Source organism: Phaethon lepturus, unplaced genomic scaffold (assembly GCF_000687285.1).
Source record: "Phaethon lepturus isolate BGI_N335 unplaced genomic scaffold, ASM68728v1 scaffold10654, whole genome shotgun sequence".
Classification (NCBI taxonomy): domain Eukaryota; kingdom Metazoa; phylum Chordata; class Aves; order Phaethontiformes; family Phaethontidae; genus Phaethon; species Phaethon lepturus.
The window spans coordinates 8,139-24,340 of NW_010537017.1; the positions used below are offsets into that span (position 1 = coordinate 8,139).

At 39.4% G+C, this 16,202-nt stretch overlaps 1 protein-coding gene across 1 annotated transcript in view; it reads left to right on the top strand.

Annotated features, from left to right (window-relative positions):
- Positions 1-5,538: 5,538 nt before the first annotated feature.
- GFRAL (GDNF family receptor alpha like) overlaps positions 5,539-16,202 on the top strand; it is a gene marked incomplete at its 5' end in the record, with an annotated part of 16,299 nt that continues 5,635 nt past the window's right edge. Inside the window, 5 exons of the mRNA XM_010286347.1 lie at positions 5,539-5,979; positions 6,668-6,724; positions 7,435-7,762; positions 10,041-10,300; positions 13,322-13,420. Of these exons, the coding sequence (XP_010284649.1) occupies positions 5,539-5,979; positions 6,668-6,724; positions 7,435-7,762; positions 10,041-10,300; positions 13,322-13,420 (1,185 nt within the window). The remainder of the gene's footprint in view (positions 5,980-6,667; positions 6,725-7,434; positions 7,763-10,040; positions 10,301-13,321; positions 13,421-16,202) is intronic.

Here is a 16,202-nt window from a genome sequence, read left to right on the forward strand (position 1 = left end):
TGAACGTCTTCAAGGCCTTGAAGGTGGCAGTCATAAATTCTCTAAATTAGCAAGTTTTACACAAGCCCCTCCTGATCTTTGTTGCTCTTTTTCTACCCCTGGAATCCATCCTCCTGAAACTGTCGGCTGAAATACCTTTATTATCCCTTACTGACTTGATAAAATATAGAGTAGATTATCCACCCACCCAACTCCATGGGCCTCAATAGTTCCCATGTCACCACGTACTTTCCATCCTATTGTTATGATCAGGGAATGTCCTGTGTCTATGACCTTCAGTAGCTCCTATTTAGATCTCCTGAGCTTCTTGTCTACTGAAAAAAAAAAGAAATGTGAGGGTTAAGGGTCATGGTCATGAATCTACTTCTAAAAATGCAGAAGGCAAGTCGGAGATGGGGTTGGAGAGATACAGGCAAGCCTGGGCACCATGACTTCCTCCTTTGCTGATACAAGAGGTGAAGTAGGAGCAGAGACTGGGAGCCGTAGCTCTTGCTGGAATGTGACATCCCCCTGTAGCGGTGCACATTTTAGTACATCCCCAAACCCTCCTTAGTCAGCAACAGCAACTGTAGAAAGGGCAATGCAGACACTGTTTGAAAAAGGGGTTTGGGGTGGCAAGATGGGTCTGTAGGCTCTGGAGCAGCTAATACTCATTCCTCCAGGCCCAGGCAAAGTGCACTGTTTCCTCTTGCAGGCCTTTGCCTAGACTGCCTTCCGCTGCTATTTGTGTCAACAATACACGAATGACACGAAAGCTCTAATCGCATTACAGCTTGTCCGTGGCAGCAATGACACATAGCTGCTACCTTCGCAGTTTTACTAGAGCACACAGTCTCTGCTGCTCCACGCTAGTCACCTGAGGAGCAGCAAGGCAGGAGGCCAGACACCACCGTCGACAATAGCATATGTGCTCGGTAGATTAAAACCGATCCTCATGCTGCCCCGTGATCAGCCTGGAGCTGGTGAGCTGCCTACTCCTTATGCTACATATTGCAAGATACTTAATATCCATGAGGCAAAGAGAGGAAAAGTGCTGGGTTTAGGACCTGCATACCTGTTTTGACAAGGTAGACCATGGCTTTCACAAAATAAACTTTCTTAAATGGTACTAAACTGCTGCTTCTGTAACTTTCTTAAGTAAATTGTAACTTTCTTAAGCAATAATAAGTAGTGAGATACTTTTAAAACCATTAGTCCATAAAGGGACTAAATAGGTTTACTGATTTATCTTTGTACTACAAACTAGTACACGCTCTTCATTTTTGCTACACATACAAGGAAAATATGGTCTGACAGCCTGGATGAGCATCTTCATCATTGAGTCAAAGTGCACACACAAGCAACAGGATTGAAACTGGATTGGTAAACTAAAGTTTCTGCATTTTTTAATGTTAATGTCTCTTTTTATTATTGAAAAATTAAAAGTCAGGATATTTTTTGGACTACTTTATATTTGTTGTCATTGCCAAACTTAGGCAGTGAAGTTGCTCTATAGGGTAGCAGCCCAAGGGCACACCCAAAGGGCCCGGCTCATGCCATCCTCACGTGGGTGAGGGATCTGAACCAGCGCTGACATCTCTCAGCATGGGGTTGGCAATATCATTATTTCAGGACTGCGCCTGCCCTCCTGCGTCCCCTCTCTTACTCCATTGCGTGGCAGTCCTTAGCCTGCACTGTGAATTCCTGTCCCTGTACCAGGCTCCTCATTTCTACACAGGACCAAGTTAAGTGTTTCAGTGCCTCAGTTCAGGATGTGCCCCTTGACTCCTGGGCACCTTTTTAGTCTGGTATCTGTACCTCATCTACCTAGAATAAAAGGTATGAGTTTAAGGTTTTATGTACTTTGGAAATGAGAACAGAAATAGACCTTCTGGCAATGGGTGAGATTGAGTAAAAGAAAGCAATATCACACCCACAACTTTATTATACCACTCTGAATATTATTTAAAATTTGCAAATTGTGACAGGTTTTCAAACAGAACTAAGTGCAAACCATCTTTTCTTGGCTAAATGTATTATTTTTGTGCTTCAATTGAATTGTTTTATGTAACTATATCCCTTAAGGGTTCATAAACATTAACCACATCATAATTTTAATGGTAAGTTCTAGGTAATAGATGCAAGGCAGAAGATGCTATTGGATGTAATAGAATAATCCAAGTCCTGGCTGAAGAATACCCAGAATTGAAAAACTGTGTCTGCACTACAGACGATTTCTGTAGCATCACGACTTTGCTTGGGAAACAGTGCAGCATTGATAAAGGTAACTTAACATAAAGATTTAATTATGAAGAATAAAAAGAAATATATAATTTTGTAACCCTTGTTTTAACTGGATTCAAGTTTCTTTGCATATTTCTCAAATCTGATTATTCCCCCCGCACATTATTTCTTTTTTTCATGTGATATTCACACACCAACATGCATATGAAAGCAATGCCATATCTGCTTTAAAATAACCAAATCAATAAAAGGCATGTGAGAAATTCAAATGTTTTTCAAAGCTTTTGCTCAATCCAATGGGAAGCAAGAGTGAAAATGCTATGTGTGTTGAAGGCTACTTGTTGCCCAAGGAGGCTTAAGCGCTACTGTCAATGGGAGTGTGGGTGAATGGGGATGCACAGCTGTGCAGTTGTGTCACATTGTGTTACAGGAGCATCTTCACTGCATCTAGAGGGGGTTACTGGGTGTGGGAAACACAGTTACTGCCTTCATAAACCTGTACTTAATACATAAAGTGCATCCTTTTTAAAATTCCATTGTAATCAATGGGCCCAGCTCCTTTAAATTTATTTTTTATTATCCTGAGAACTCTCTTCCCTTCAGAAAACCTATTTCTATAATTGAGAATTACTTGGTGCGTGAAAGGCTTGCAGTTTCTGATCCAATGTCTCCTAGATTAGTGATTAGCAAAGCTGACACAAAAGAGGTAAAATCAGCCAGTGAATGAGAATCTGGAAGGTGAGCCCCGAGGTTGATTCCCAGCTCTGATCCATCACTCCCCGCTGGCATCAATTAACATACATCATATAGTAGTAGAATATAGAGCTTTATTGCAGAGGAAATAATTACATCCTGATCCATTACTCCTTGCCCCAAACAAGAAGAGTGAGTATCTAAAACCTGATATTTATGTCATTGGAACAGGTGCTTTTGCTTCTAGCAAAATGAAGTAATTTTATATATTTTGCTGATAGAGATTGCATTTCTCTCCAGTATAGCAAAATGTTGGGCTGGAGTTACATGAGTATTGGTTTTACCTACAGGTGATAGTTTATGGAGTTGGTAGCTACTTTCAGGAGTAATTGTCTCTCTTTATCTTAAATCACTGTTTTAGGCAATGAATGAACCACCTTCTGGAATTGCCATTCTCTCTTTACAAATTATGCACTCAATTAAGATTATAATTCATAATATGTCCAATCTGTAGATGGTCAAAATTATGTGAGGAGAATCCTTTTATGCAGTAATTTTAGTGAGGGTTTCTCATATTACTGTTAGCAGCTGAATTTTTAAAGTAGACTGTATTATACAGCTACCAGGACACAGCAAGCATGAGGAAGATTCATTAGTCTGCAAGACTCCGAAATTATTATGCATTTACATACAGCTCAGCATGAAACTAACGCTGCTTTATTCATTTTATTGCATTACGACAATTATTCTTTCCCCGAGTTTGTTTTGAGCTGACCAATCATGATCTATCTTCCATTTGATTTATATCATAGAATCATAAATCATAAAATCTTTATGTTGGAAGGGACCTTTAAAGGTCATCTAGTCCAACACCCCTGCAGTGAGCAGGAACATCTGCAACTAGATCAGGTTGCTCAGAGCCCCGTCCAACCTGACCCGGAATGTTTCCAGGGATGGGGCATCTACCACCTCTCTGGGCAACTTGTGTCAGTGTTTCACCACCCTCGTTGTCAAGAATTTCTTCCTTCTATCTAGCCTAAAACTGCCCTCTTCTAGTTTAAAACCATTACCCCTTGTCCTATCACAACAGGACCTGCTAAAAATCTGTCCCCATCTTTCTTATAAGCCCCCTTTAAGTACTGGGAGGCTGCAATAAGGTCTTCCTGGAGCCTTCTCTTCTCCAGGCTGAACAACCCCAACTCTCTCAGCCTGTCCTCACAGCAGAGGTGTTCCAGCCCTCGGATCATTTTGGCAGCCCTCTTTTAGACCCACTCCAACAGGTCCATGTCTTTCCTGTGCTGAGGGCTGCAGAGCTGGACACAGGACTCCAGGTGGGAGCTCATGAGAGCAGAGTGGAGGGGCGGAATCTCCTCCCTTGCCCTGCTGGCCACACTGCTTTGGATGCAGCCCAGGAGATGGTTGTTCTTCTGGGCTGTGAGCACACATTGACAGTTCATGTCCAGCTTTTCATCCACCAGTAGCCCCAAGTCCTTCTCCATGGGGCTGCTTTCAATCCCTTCACCCACTAGCCTGGATTGATACCAGGGGTTGCCCCAACCCAGGTGCAGGACCCTGCACTTGGCCTTGTTGAATCTCACGAGATTCACATGGGCCAATTCCTCGACCTTGTCCAGGTCCCTCTGGATGGCATCCCGTCCCTCAGGTGTGTCTTCCACACCCCTCAGCCTGGTGTCATCTGCAAACTTGCTGAGGGTGTGGAAGACACACCTGAGGGACGGGATGCCATCCAGAGGGACCTGGACAAGGTCGAGGAATTGGCCCATGTGAATCTCGTGAGATTCAACAAGGCCAAGTGCAGGGTCCTGCACCTGGGTTGGGGCAACCCCTGGTATCAATCCAGGCTAGTGTGCAATCATCCAACCAATTCGTCATCCACCAAACAGTTCATGCATCAAAACTGTATCTCCACAATTTAGAGAGAAGGGTGTTGTGGGAGACTGTGTCAAAGGCCTTACACAAGTCCAGATAGATGATATAAGTAGCCCTTCCTTTGTCCACTGGTGTGGTCACCCTATCATGGTAGGCCATGAAGTTGGTCAGGCAGGACTTGCCCTTGGTGAAGCCATGCTGTCTGTCTCGAATCACCTCCCAGTCCTCCATGTGCCTTAGCATAGCTTCTAGGAGGACCTAGAAGCTATGTCTTCCCAGACACAGAGGTGAGGCTGACAGGTCAGTAGTTCCCAGGGTCCTCCTTGTTACCCTTTTGAAAAATGGGTGCAATGTTTCCTTTTTTCTAGTCTCCAGGGACTTCACCTGACTGCCGTGACTTTTCAATTATCATGGAGAGTGGCTTTTGAGCTCAGGGCTCTGGGATGCATCTCATCAGGTCTGGGATGCACCTCATCAGGTCCCATAGACTTGTACATGTTCAGGTTCCTCAGGTGGTGTTGAACATGATCTTCTCTTACAGTGGAAGGGACTTTGCTCCTTCAGTCCCCATCTTGCAGTCCATCTGCTTGAGAGGTGTGGGGAGAGAGACTGCCAGTGAAGACTGAGGAAAGAAGTTGCTGAGCACCTCAGCCTTCTCCTCATCCATTGTTACCAGTCTGCCAGTCTGGTAGATGTCCTGATTTATATCTCTGTTTCTACCTATTTTTACAGAATATTTGGAAACTTCCTCAAGATCCAATACTGAACTGAGTTTTAGGCAACACAGAAACCCCAAAGACCAAAGACACCCAGAAGAATTAGAGAACGACTGCAGTATTGCAAAACAACGCTGTCGAGAGGACCCTTACTGTTTTCTAGTGTATAAGAGCTTCCAGCGAGCATGCCAGGCGGATGCAGCAAAATGCAGGCTCCCGATGGTCAACCAGGAGTGTTTGTCAGTGTGGAAAGAACTGAGGAAAACAGTTCTGGGAGAGTGCGAGTGCTCAGAGCCCCTTCAGATGAGATGTGTTAAAATATGGAAGGGAATATTTAAAAACCATTGTTTACAATATTCTGAAGAAAGCCAAGCTTCAGCAGCTAGTGAAAATGATGATGGTGGTGACAGTGATGACGATGATGTTGATGATGAGAGAAATCAGGACACTGACACAGGTTAGTGGTATTCCAGCAGTCTGAATGCTTTTATACGTACAGCACTGTGCACGTGTCTCTGCAAAAAGTTTTCTTAATAATTTGTTGTTTAATGTGGGAAACAGGATCGTTTTAAGAGGCTTATTTTAGATGCAAATGAACAATCTGATAGAAAAATGGTAGCCTGAGTGCAAATACTATCATCCTTCAATGTGTTAATTTGATACAATATGATCCAAATCAGTCCCTTTTAGTATTACACTACAACTAGAAACAATATAACACCAATAACAACTATTTTGTAATAGTAGAATTTGTCTGCCTGCCTTGACAAGCAGTTGAGCTTGAAAACCGGGTGCACTGATGAACACATTAATGCCTCTGGCTTTTATTTATTCACAGTAAACCTGACTTTGTATTGCACTGAGCAGCTCTAAAAACTCTTCTTGAGCTCACAATAATTATGTAGAGAAAGTTATCATCAGCCGTTGATAAACTGTGCTTTCACCCCAAAACTTATGAATATATGTAACACTTTCAGAGTTTGTTAACAAGCTGACAGGTTCTATTTTGTCAAGATAATTTGTTTTATTCTTGTTTATTTTTACCACTGGCGCTATGCCAGCAACACAGCCAATACTTTAAAGTTAAAAACCAAGCTAAGACATGATTTATCACTTATGCCTGTATCCATATCTTTTTGTTCCAGACAATATTAGTACAGAAACAAAATTACAATGGAGCTTATCTGCTCTCTCCAAACAAGGTAAGCCTGAATTTACTTATGAATCCTAACAACTGGTTTTAGCTCTGTTTTCAGAGAGCATACAAAGTATCTTGAGATTCAGATGAATAATTTTCATTCAAATTAGTGAAGAGCAGGGAGTCAATAGGCCCAACATATTTTCAGTTAAGCTACTTGGTAGATAGGAATCCAAAAATGTCCGGTAACAATCCTGATCCTGTTAAATTTACAAAAGCAAATCTTACCCCATAAATATTTTAGGGTCAACATTATCTAGGTCTTTTTGGAAGGTTTATAGCATAAGCTAGAAATGCCTGAACTAGTTTTAAAAGCATGGAAATGTCATTTATGTTCTCTTCTCCGTTAGTTATTACGTGGCCTAGCATAAGACTGCATGCTGGAGATTCCAGCAGTTCCAGGTAGCACCTAGCTCCCAGAAACTGTCACATACTGGGAAGAAACTTCCATCTTGTCAGTTTTCACCTTCTCTTCCCTCACTTCTCTGACAGGGCCAGAAACTTGCAGGAGGGTTTCTTATAAGGGCCAAGCAGTGGAAGGGAGAAATATGAAGATCACACAATAAGCTTAAAAGAGGCAATGCTGGAAGAGCATCAGAGGTTTTGTGACTCAAATTTGTTTTTAATGGGAATGTTGCAGGCAGGATGACTGCCAATTATCACTCGAGGAAGGTTTTCTTGTGATTTCATTTTAAAAACTGTTATTCTTTTTAGCATACACAGCAAACAGAACCTGTTTGGATGTGAACAAGGAGTGTGTTGAAGATGAAGTATGTAACAAACAGTTGTCCCTGTACCTTAAGGTTTGCTCAGTCAATAAGAAGTGCAACATGGAAGAATGTCAAGCAGCCATAAGGTTCTTCTACCGAAACATGCCCTTTGAAGTTGCCCAAATGATGACATTTTGTGATTGTACTGAGCCTGATGAATCCTGCCACAGAGCCAAAGAACTTCTCCATGGCAAACCCTGTGCAGTTACTGCAGTTCCACCCCCATCATGTCTGAATGTAATCCACATGTGTGAAGAGAATGAATTGTGCAGGTAAGTAGAAGAAAGATTTTGCTTAGCAATGTGCCTGTTAATAAGGATTTGATCAAATATTTTTTACATATATGCCATATATCTCATCTACAGCATAATTTTGTTCTGCACTGTATCTATTGTATATAGGTTATTTTAGACTAGATATAAGGAAGAAATTTTTCATAGTGAGGGTGTTGAAACACTGGCACAGGTTGCCCAGAGAGGTGGCAGATGCCCCATCCCTGGAAACATTCCAGGGCATCTTGGATGGGGCTCTGAGCAACCTGATCTAGTTGAAGATGTCCCTACTCCTTGCAGGGGGGTTAGGCTAGATGACCTTGGAAGGTCCCTTCCAACCCAAACTGCTCTGTAATTCTATGATTCTATATTATCACTTGTGTTTGACAACTTCACAGATGTCTGCATCAGCTGTGGTAGTTCCACAAGTAATTCCACAAGTAAACTGAAAAGGTTCATTTTCAGAAGGGTCTAGAATCTAATGTGGGCTTTGCTTCTGCCTTTTTCATTACTCTTAACACTATTTCTGCTGGACAAACTAGGCCGCTGTGTATTTTCATTACCACTTTCTTCAGATAACTCTTGCCAGTGTGCACCTTTGTCCTCTAGCAGTTTGCACAAATTGTGCAGCAGACCGGGCAAAATTTGTTTGGTTAAAGTAATTACCTCTTCCACTGTAGAGTCTGACCCTTTGTACCCAATGGCCCTACAGCCAACTAGGCCTGTTCAGAAAACTTGTCTTATTCTTTTCATCTCCAGCATACCGGTACTTGAAAAAAGCTTCCCTGAAACATGCACAGACCACCAAACTCATGAAAAATAATGCCCTTTACAGATAGGATTTTATTTTAGAAAACATGCCAACAGAATTAGCCCATATTCATTGTTCTACTTAATTGCCACCATTTGTGGATGGTCAATTGGCCCACTTTGGTTTTCAGTGTAGTCATCGGTTCCCTTGTGGATTAAACCTGAATTTTACCTCAAAACTGTGCTCAAATTAACCTTCAGTCAACAAACCAGGAGGCCAAGAGACACTTTCAGTTCTGTGCAGGCTATTCAGACTGACGGCAGTGCGAATTGCCCCTTTTTATGTCAAGAAGAATTGGGCTACAAATGTACGTCTGTGCATGTGCATGTGTACACATGTAATATCGTAACGGAGGCTTGCTGAATTACCCATTATTTTGGGAAAAGTAATGTTTCCTGGCACTCACAGTAAATGGATATAATTAGCAAAATTAGTCTGTGACTTATGGCTAGTCATACCAGGAGGTGAATAAAGAATTCCATTAGCACAGAGGTGGCATCTGCTTTGAAACCTTTGCTTGTGTAATGTAAATATTTACAATAATATCCTAGCTGGTATTGTAACAGTCCATGCTTTTCCATGTGACTTGCTTGTAACAGCTACACAATATCAATACTAAATTAATAACCTAATTTTATGATTAGGGAAAAAAAGTTGTAATATCTTAATGTACAATATACAACATTTACCTTTATTGTACCCTAACATTTAATGTGATAAATAGATTTCTAATTAATATCTGTGGATTTCTTAGTTAACTTCTAGTAGATGTTTTCAATTGTCACACATAGTGCATTAAAGGCCAATTTTATTCTATTTTAAGAGCAAATAAACTGAAATAATTTGAGATTATTGAGCTGGGAAACAATTTAATTCTTCTCATAATTTATCTCTGCTATCAATTAACCTTTAAGGTCAACTGAATTACTTCTAATTTTTCATGAACCTTAGACATTTTGTATTTTGTTAGCAGTATGTGGGAGGAGGGATTGGCATTGGATGTAGATTATTATATGTAAAATAAATTGAATATTCATTCTGCCTTCACACTGCTCAACAAATTGACCCGCTAGAACGGCACCTGTTTTGGTTTCATTATGATGACTGCTTTTATTCCTCTGTCGACATTTCTTCTCTGAAGATGTGAGATGGTTGGTATTCATACTAATTTTTGCTGGACCCTGGGAAAATCTCGCAGGTGCTGATTAGAAGTGCATTTGTTTTTTCTCAGAAACTTTTTCAGTTAACCCAAGTTTTTCCACAAATTACAATTTTGCAGATTTCATTCAAACCAGTTAGGTGCAAATCAGAGCAGAATTTTGGCCAGCAACTATTGAATATTGTGATTACTAAGATTTAAGTGGTACCTCAGGAATACACTCTCTTTTCGTAATGATCCTTAAATATCTTTTTCTGAAATCAGAGAGTTTTTACGCCGTCATTGTATACCTCCTTTTCCTCCACCAGGAAAAAATACACAACTTTTCAGTCAAAGTGTTGGAGACACGTGACCAAAAAATGCTATGATGATGAAGCTTGTCTTGAAACTTTAATGAAAGGTGACATGCCCTGTTCTGCAAATGCTGATTGCAAAGCAGCCTACATGAGCAACTGGGGCACGATGCTGCGCGTGGAGTGTACCTGCCAGAGTTTGCCTCCCACAGAGCAGTCTTTGTGTGAGCTCTTCCATCATATGCTTCACAGCAAGTCCTGCTTCAGTGAGTTACGTGAGTAACACATAAAACGTTAAAGAATAATTAGTTTTAAAGAGTATTAAAATGGTGACTTAGACCACTGATTTCAGCAAGATTTATATCTTCATTTTTTTAAATCCAAATCAAAATACAAATTGCATGTGCAGTTTTTTCCTCTGGTTTTGGGGAAGATTTATTTTAGTAGTAAATCAATAAAATTGACTACATGTCTCATTACATGAATTTGCTGGAATAACAATAAAAGAATAATTTCTGGGGCCTATACTATTACACGGATTAGAAAAGTCCAAAGCCTTCCTGTCATTGGCTTAATGTTGTACTTCAGTACACTGATTTTACAAATAATGTGATATATTATGTTGTTTTTTCTTTCTTTTCTTCTTGGAGTCCAAGTATTAGTATAGCTTACACATTTAGCAACAGACTTCATTCCACAGAAAATAACTTCAATGATTTAAATAGAACCTCTCAAAGAAAAAGCTGCTGTGAATGGAGACTTCAGGACTTGGCCTTCAGTAAAAACACTGGGGTTAACTCAGATGAAAAGCATGTACCTTCTGTCAGAACCACTAAAGCCTTTCATGTGCTAAATCAGTTGCCTATTTTTGTAAAATGTAAAAGTCCTTGCCATGTCTCTGTTTAAGGGAGAATTGTTAGTGCAATGAATGGCAATATGGGAGCAAATATTAATGTTTTAGTCTGCATCTGGATTGTGCCTTTGAAGCAAACCCCTGTTTGCCCCCATTTATTGTGCTGTGGGTCACATCACAGGGTGGTTCCTGGACTTCTGCAGCCTAAAATTGCCGCCTCTGCAATGCTCCAGCTACATCCAGGCATCCGGTCCATGGACCGGAATAAAGACCAATGTACCCTCTTCTCCACAAATCTCTGATCTATCACACCCATTATTTTGCTATATAAATCCTCTTAGCATATACTATGTGCTATATCATACCCTATGCCAGTCATCTTCTATATGCAATTATATATATTTTTGACCTAGCTTGGGAGAGATAATTAGATATCTAATCATTTCAATGAAAAGCAATGACTGTTTCATAGTTCTACCTGATGGACTGTCTTTTAAAAACTGCCTTATTAATTCCATACATGCATTTCATTGAATGAATTATCTAATTTTTTTGTTTTAGCAGCCAAAATGTTACCACTGATAAGAGTATAATTTTTTTGTTGTCACTCAAACTCTACCCAGAAATTAAAATCAAGTTGCCAAAACTCTGCCCTTAAGCTTACTTAATCACTACTAAAATTCAGACTCTGAGAGAAGATTAAAAATCATATAACAACTCCCCTGTAAAGGTGATACCATAACACACTTAGATTTGAGACTACTGGCGGTGGTTTTACTGATGAATGTTATTTATTTGTTTGCTTGCTCTATGGCTGCATTAAATAATGGTCCAAATGAATGATCACATCATTGTTTTAGTTATTCTTTACCTACAAAGCAAAAAAATGATTCTCGTGTCATAATCAAATAATTGCTCATGAGCTTATCTATTCCCTAAAGCTGTCTCAGGATAATTTGGTTTTGGTTTTGGTTTTGTTTTTGTTTTTTGTTTGTGATGGAAACTTCCCTAACCTAATTGGGATTGAAGAACAGAAGCTTGCTTGCTCCTGTGGTGCAAAGAATTCCTGCTAGTTAAACAAAAAGAGTTGGGGGATCCAGGGCCTTTGACTAAGTAAATGATTGGCACCTACTCTACAGAACGTGTGCAGAGTCTTGTGAATCTTGCTTCTGTTTTTTCTAGATGTATAGTTGTAATGAAGCTAAACTGAAGAGAGAGATGATTATGGGTTTGATTATAAGGCACAATGTTAAATGCCATTATGAGTTCAGAGACATGGAGCGAGTGCTCTGTTGCAGACCTCATCCAACTCCTGCTAATTCATTCATTTGGCCTGGCTGTGAACTTTGGATACCTTTCACTCTTACAGTGGTGATGATTTTTAACATTGAAGTCTTTCTGAATAGGCAAACACTCAAGGCTAACAAAAGGGATCTTTGCCTCTAAAACTGGTGTGAAGAAGTGGTGTTTGCACCATCATATTTTCCTACTCTTGTATGGCATTGACTTGCTACATGTGTTTGCTCTTGGGGCTGTGCTTATAGGATTAAAGCTTGCTGCAGATTCAGTGAAAGGCAAGCACTGTGAGTAACTGGCTGCTATATGAGACGCAAGCACAGCATGGATCAGTGCCAATGTAGGATCAGTGTCACAAACAGGAATAAGCAAAAATACCAGTGACAGAAAGTAAAAAGTTACGTTTCGAAAATATTTTTGCTCTAGATTGTACTTTTGGGTCTCACGGAAGAAATACATTACAAGGACATTTAGTCCACCGCTACTTAGACAATGTTCCAGGCTGCAAACCTGAGCCTTTGTCATACTGTTTTCATTCCTCTAGAGAATAAAAATTTCTCACCTGAGAATTCATGCCAGTGACCATGCATAGTCTTGTATGGCTTAGACTCTTGCTCTGTAAACTCTTCTACTTAGGTAAACCTTTTATTTTTCATTTCAACAGAAGATACATATTTTCAGATACATTCATGAAGTCATGCCCACTAAGAAGCCAGGCCTTTGTGAAAGAGTTGATTGGGGTCTAGCAATTCATTTGGAGAATAAACTCTGCCTTTTGGAAATTACTTCAAACTACTACACATTTCTCAACACTTCTATACTGGTTTGGTGGGCCCAGTTGTTTTGATGGGCCTATTTCTAAAACAGATTTTGTGAAAAGAGAATTTAAATTGTTTTGAGGCAGAGAATATTTTGAAAGCACACTTGTCTGCTATAAGACAAACTACGGGGGAGGTTTAACAGAGATGTCAAAGGAAGAACAGTCATTCACTCATTCACTTTGTTCACTGAGTGTCATTAAACAATGTTTTTAAAGAGCTACTTTTAGAAATTCTGTGACTCTTATGAAAACACTAAATGGCAATATTAGTTCAAAATATTTTTTTAAACTAATATTTTGAATGGATATTTTCTTTCCAATATTCAGGTCAAATTTCCATTAAGAAGAAAGGTTTTCATTGGGTAAATACAGAAATGCCAAGAGAAAAGCTTTCCAGAGCACAGTTCCATTCTTCTTCAATTAACGGTGAGCTTGGGCAAACTACTCCATGATTTTAACAGAAATACTCCTGAAATCTCTGCCAGGTATGACAGGGAAGACTGAAGGTTGGGTCCTTTGGGTGGGTTCAGGCAAGTGAACTCTACCTGTTGCTCCCCCATTCAATATAATGTGGAAAAATCTCTCTACCTGTTTGGCTTAGCTTATATAACCACAAAATAAAGATAATGAGACTGAACCAATTTCTCTGATATGTGGTTTTGAAATAGATGTCTCACAACCACTACATCATAATTGGGGAAAATTAAGCTATTAAACCTGCCAGAGCCTGGCTCTCCATACAGTCATTGGAGAGTAGTAGTCATAATGTGTAATACAAATTACTATCTTTGATGTCACACCTACTTGTCTCCTATCTCTCTTGAGTTTTTGTGCTATAGTAGTTACAACAACAAAATTAGGAAGCCATAGTAAGTGGTCTGAGTAGGGGCTTGCATTACACTCCATAACACTTTACCTTCTCATGCAACAGAAAGGCACCCAATTGTGGATCATGATATCCCATGGGCTGAAGAGCTGCATCTGGTTTTATTTCCATGCATTTACAGTATGCAATTAAGCAACATAAAGTTAAAGGATATTAAATTAATATACAAATTTTCTCATGGCTGAAATAATATTAATTTTATATTCTTTTTGAAGGACACAATTGCAGAGTGAGAACACTAAAGAGCTTAATGCACAAATAGCGACTCTAATGAGAATGACATGTTCTACCCTGTGTGGGGCAGATTACAATACTCCAGACATTACTGTGAATTAGTTCCCAGAACTGTTCATACTGAACACCTTTAACAGTGAAAAAATAATTCAAGTTCTGCATGCAGTACAAAATGAAGGGACTTCCATCAGCTCCATCCTTCAACTATTGCTGAAGTGGACAACTTGGGAAGTATAAAAATAGATTAATGGGAAAGGGATTCCTGAGACTCTGTATGTGACTAATTAAGCATTCAGCTGTAATTTTAGCATTAAAATTACTTGAGAATCATGCATGTCATCCAAGTGCTCTGTGTACTCAGAGAAGAAAGTCAGGGACCCTCAGATGAAGATTAATCCCACCTTTTCAGATTGTCTTTGCTGGAAGTGTTGGCTTCTCTTGGCCAGGTACAGAGGGAGCCTGAATCTCTGGCTGAAATGGGACTTCATTAGTTAAAAAATGCAAGTTATAATGCAAGAAGTCCTGCTTTAAGTGAGAAAATGTAAAATGTGAGATATTTCACCCCTGTGACTAGCTCTAACTGCAGACCCTTTCAGTGTGTATAATGTATTATACATTTTCCTCAGTGATTCAGATAAATGTTTGCAAAAAGCAGCCTGCACCCAGTTAATTCTGTTCCCACTGAGGTCTGAATACTTTCCAAAAAACTGTCCTTGAACTCTTAACAGAATTTTGTATGGCCTTAGAAAAATAAAAAGAATGCTGACCAGCCTAAACCATACGATAAAATATTCCTTCTATTGGAGCTGTCATGTACACTAGATGGGAACTCACTAAGCTCTGAATGTCTCATAGGAAGCCAGGTCAAGGAGAAGAATCTGATTCAGGATATCTACCTGATGATAAAAACCATATTGCAAATTGTTTTATAAATCCCGCTGCCAAAAATCTAACCCAGTATCCTAGATTTGTATGTTAGTAAATGTGCATTACTCAAGCTGCAAAGGGAGTTATCATCTTTACAAAATATTTATCTTTACTGAAATCAAATCCCAAGAAGAATCCCAGGGTGCAGAGGCAAAATGGTTAAGTTGTCAAATATGGCTTCTTGTGTGTGTGAAGATATTTGAAGATATTTGCTTCTTGGCTATTTTCTGCTTGGAGATACAATTTGCTGATTTCTTGTTCCTACATCAAAATCTCAGAAGAATCCATTAGTTAGCTTGTCATTGAAAGATACAAGGATGTCTTTCACCAGTTCAAACTAATGACCGTCTACAGATGAACATGCTCAGAAGAAACTCAGTATTTCTTCAACTTTTTCTTAATTTTATAATGCAAAAAACCACCTCCTGTTTGAAAACCAGTAAGATTTCTCCATTGTATTCAGTGGCATGCATATCATATATTTCAATAAAAGAAGTCTTTAATAATAAATAGAAAATCTAAACGTATGTTCATATATATTTGCAAATAAATATAACCCTATTCAATTGGAAGAATATTATTCCAGCTTTTGGTGTAACCATATAATAATGGGATTGTGTAAAAATCTTGACTGGATTTACACTCATTCACATACCCAGGAGGGTACAGGCCAACCCAGTCGTCTGTGGGCTGATACAACCCTGTTAACAAGATGTGATGTGGGCAGAGTCCTAACATACAAAAGTTAATGAGACTTTTGCTGTAAGCTTAGATGGGGCCAGAATTTTATGACATTTTGGAAACAGCGCCAAGTGTTAAACCAAACAAAAATTCTCCAAACTTCAAAAATATTGTTATTGCCTACCTAGTTATGCACTTTCAGTCTCTATGCAAATTATCTCCATGATTTTATAGATCCCCATAATTTAAAAGATTGCTTCCCACACTTTAATTTGAAAAATGATTCATGTATGAAGATAAGCATTTACTTTCATCAGCACAGAGCTTTGGAGCTAAAGTACTTTTTGACTGGAAAAGAAAGCCAGAAATACAGAACTCTCATCCTGTCCTTGTGAAATACTATAAAATTGGGCTTGACCCAAAACTGTTGAAATTAATCTCATTTCATCTTAAATTGTAGAGTTATCATATATTTCCTGC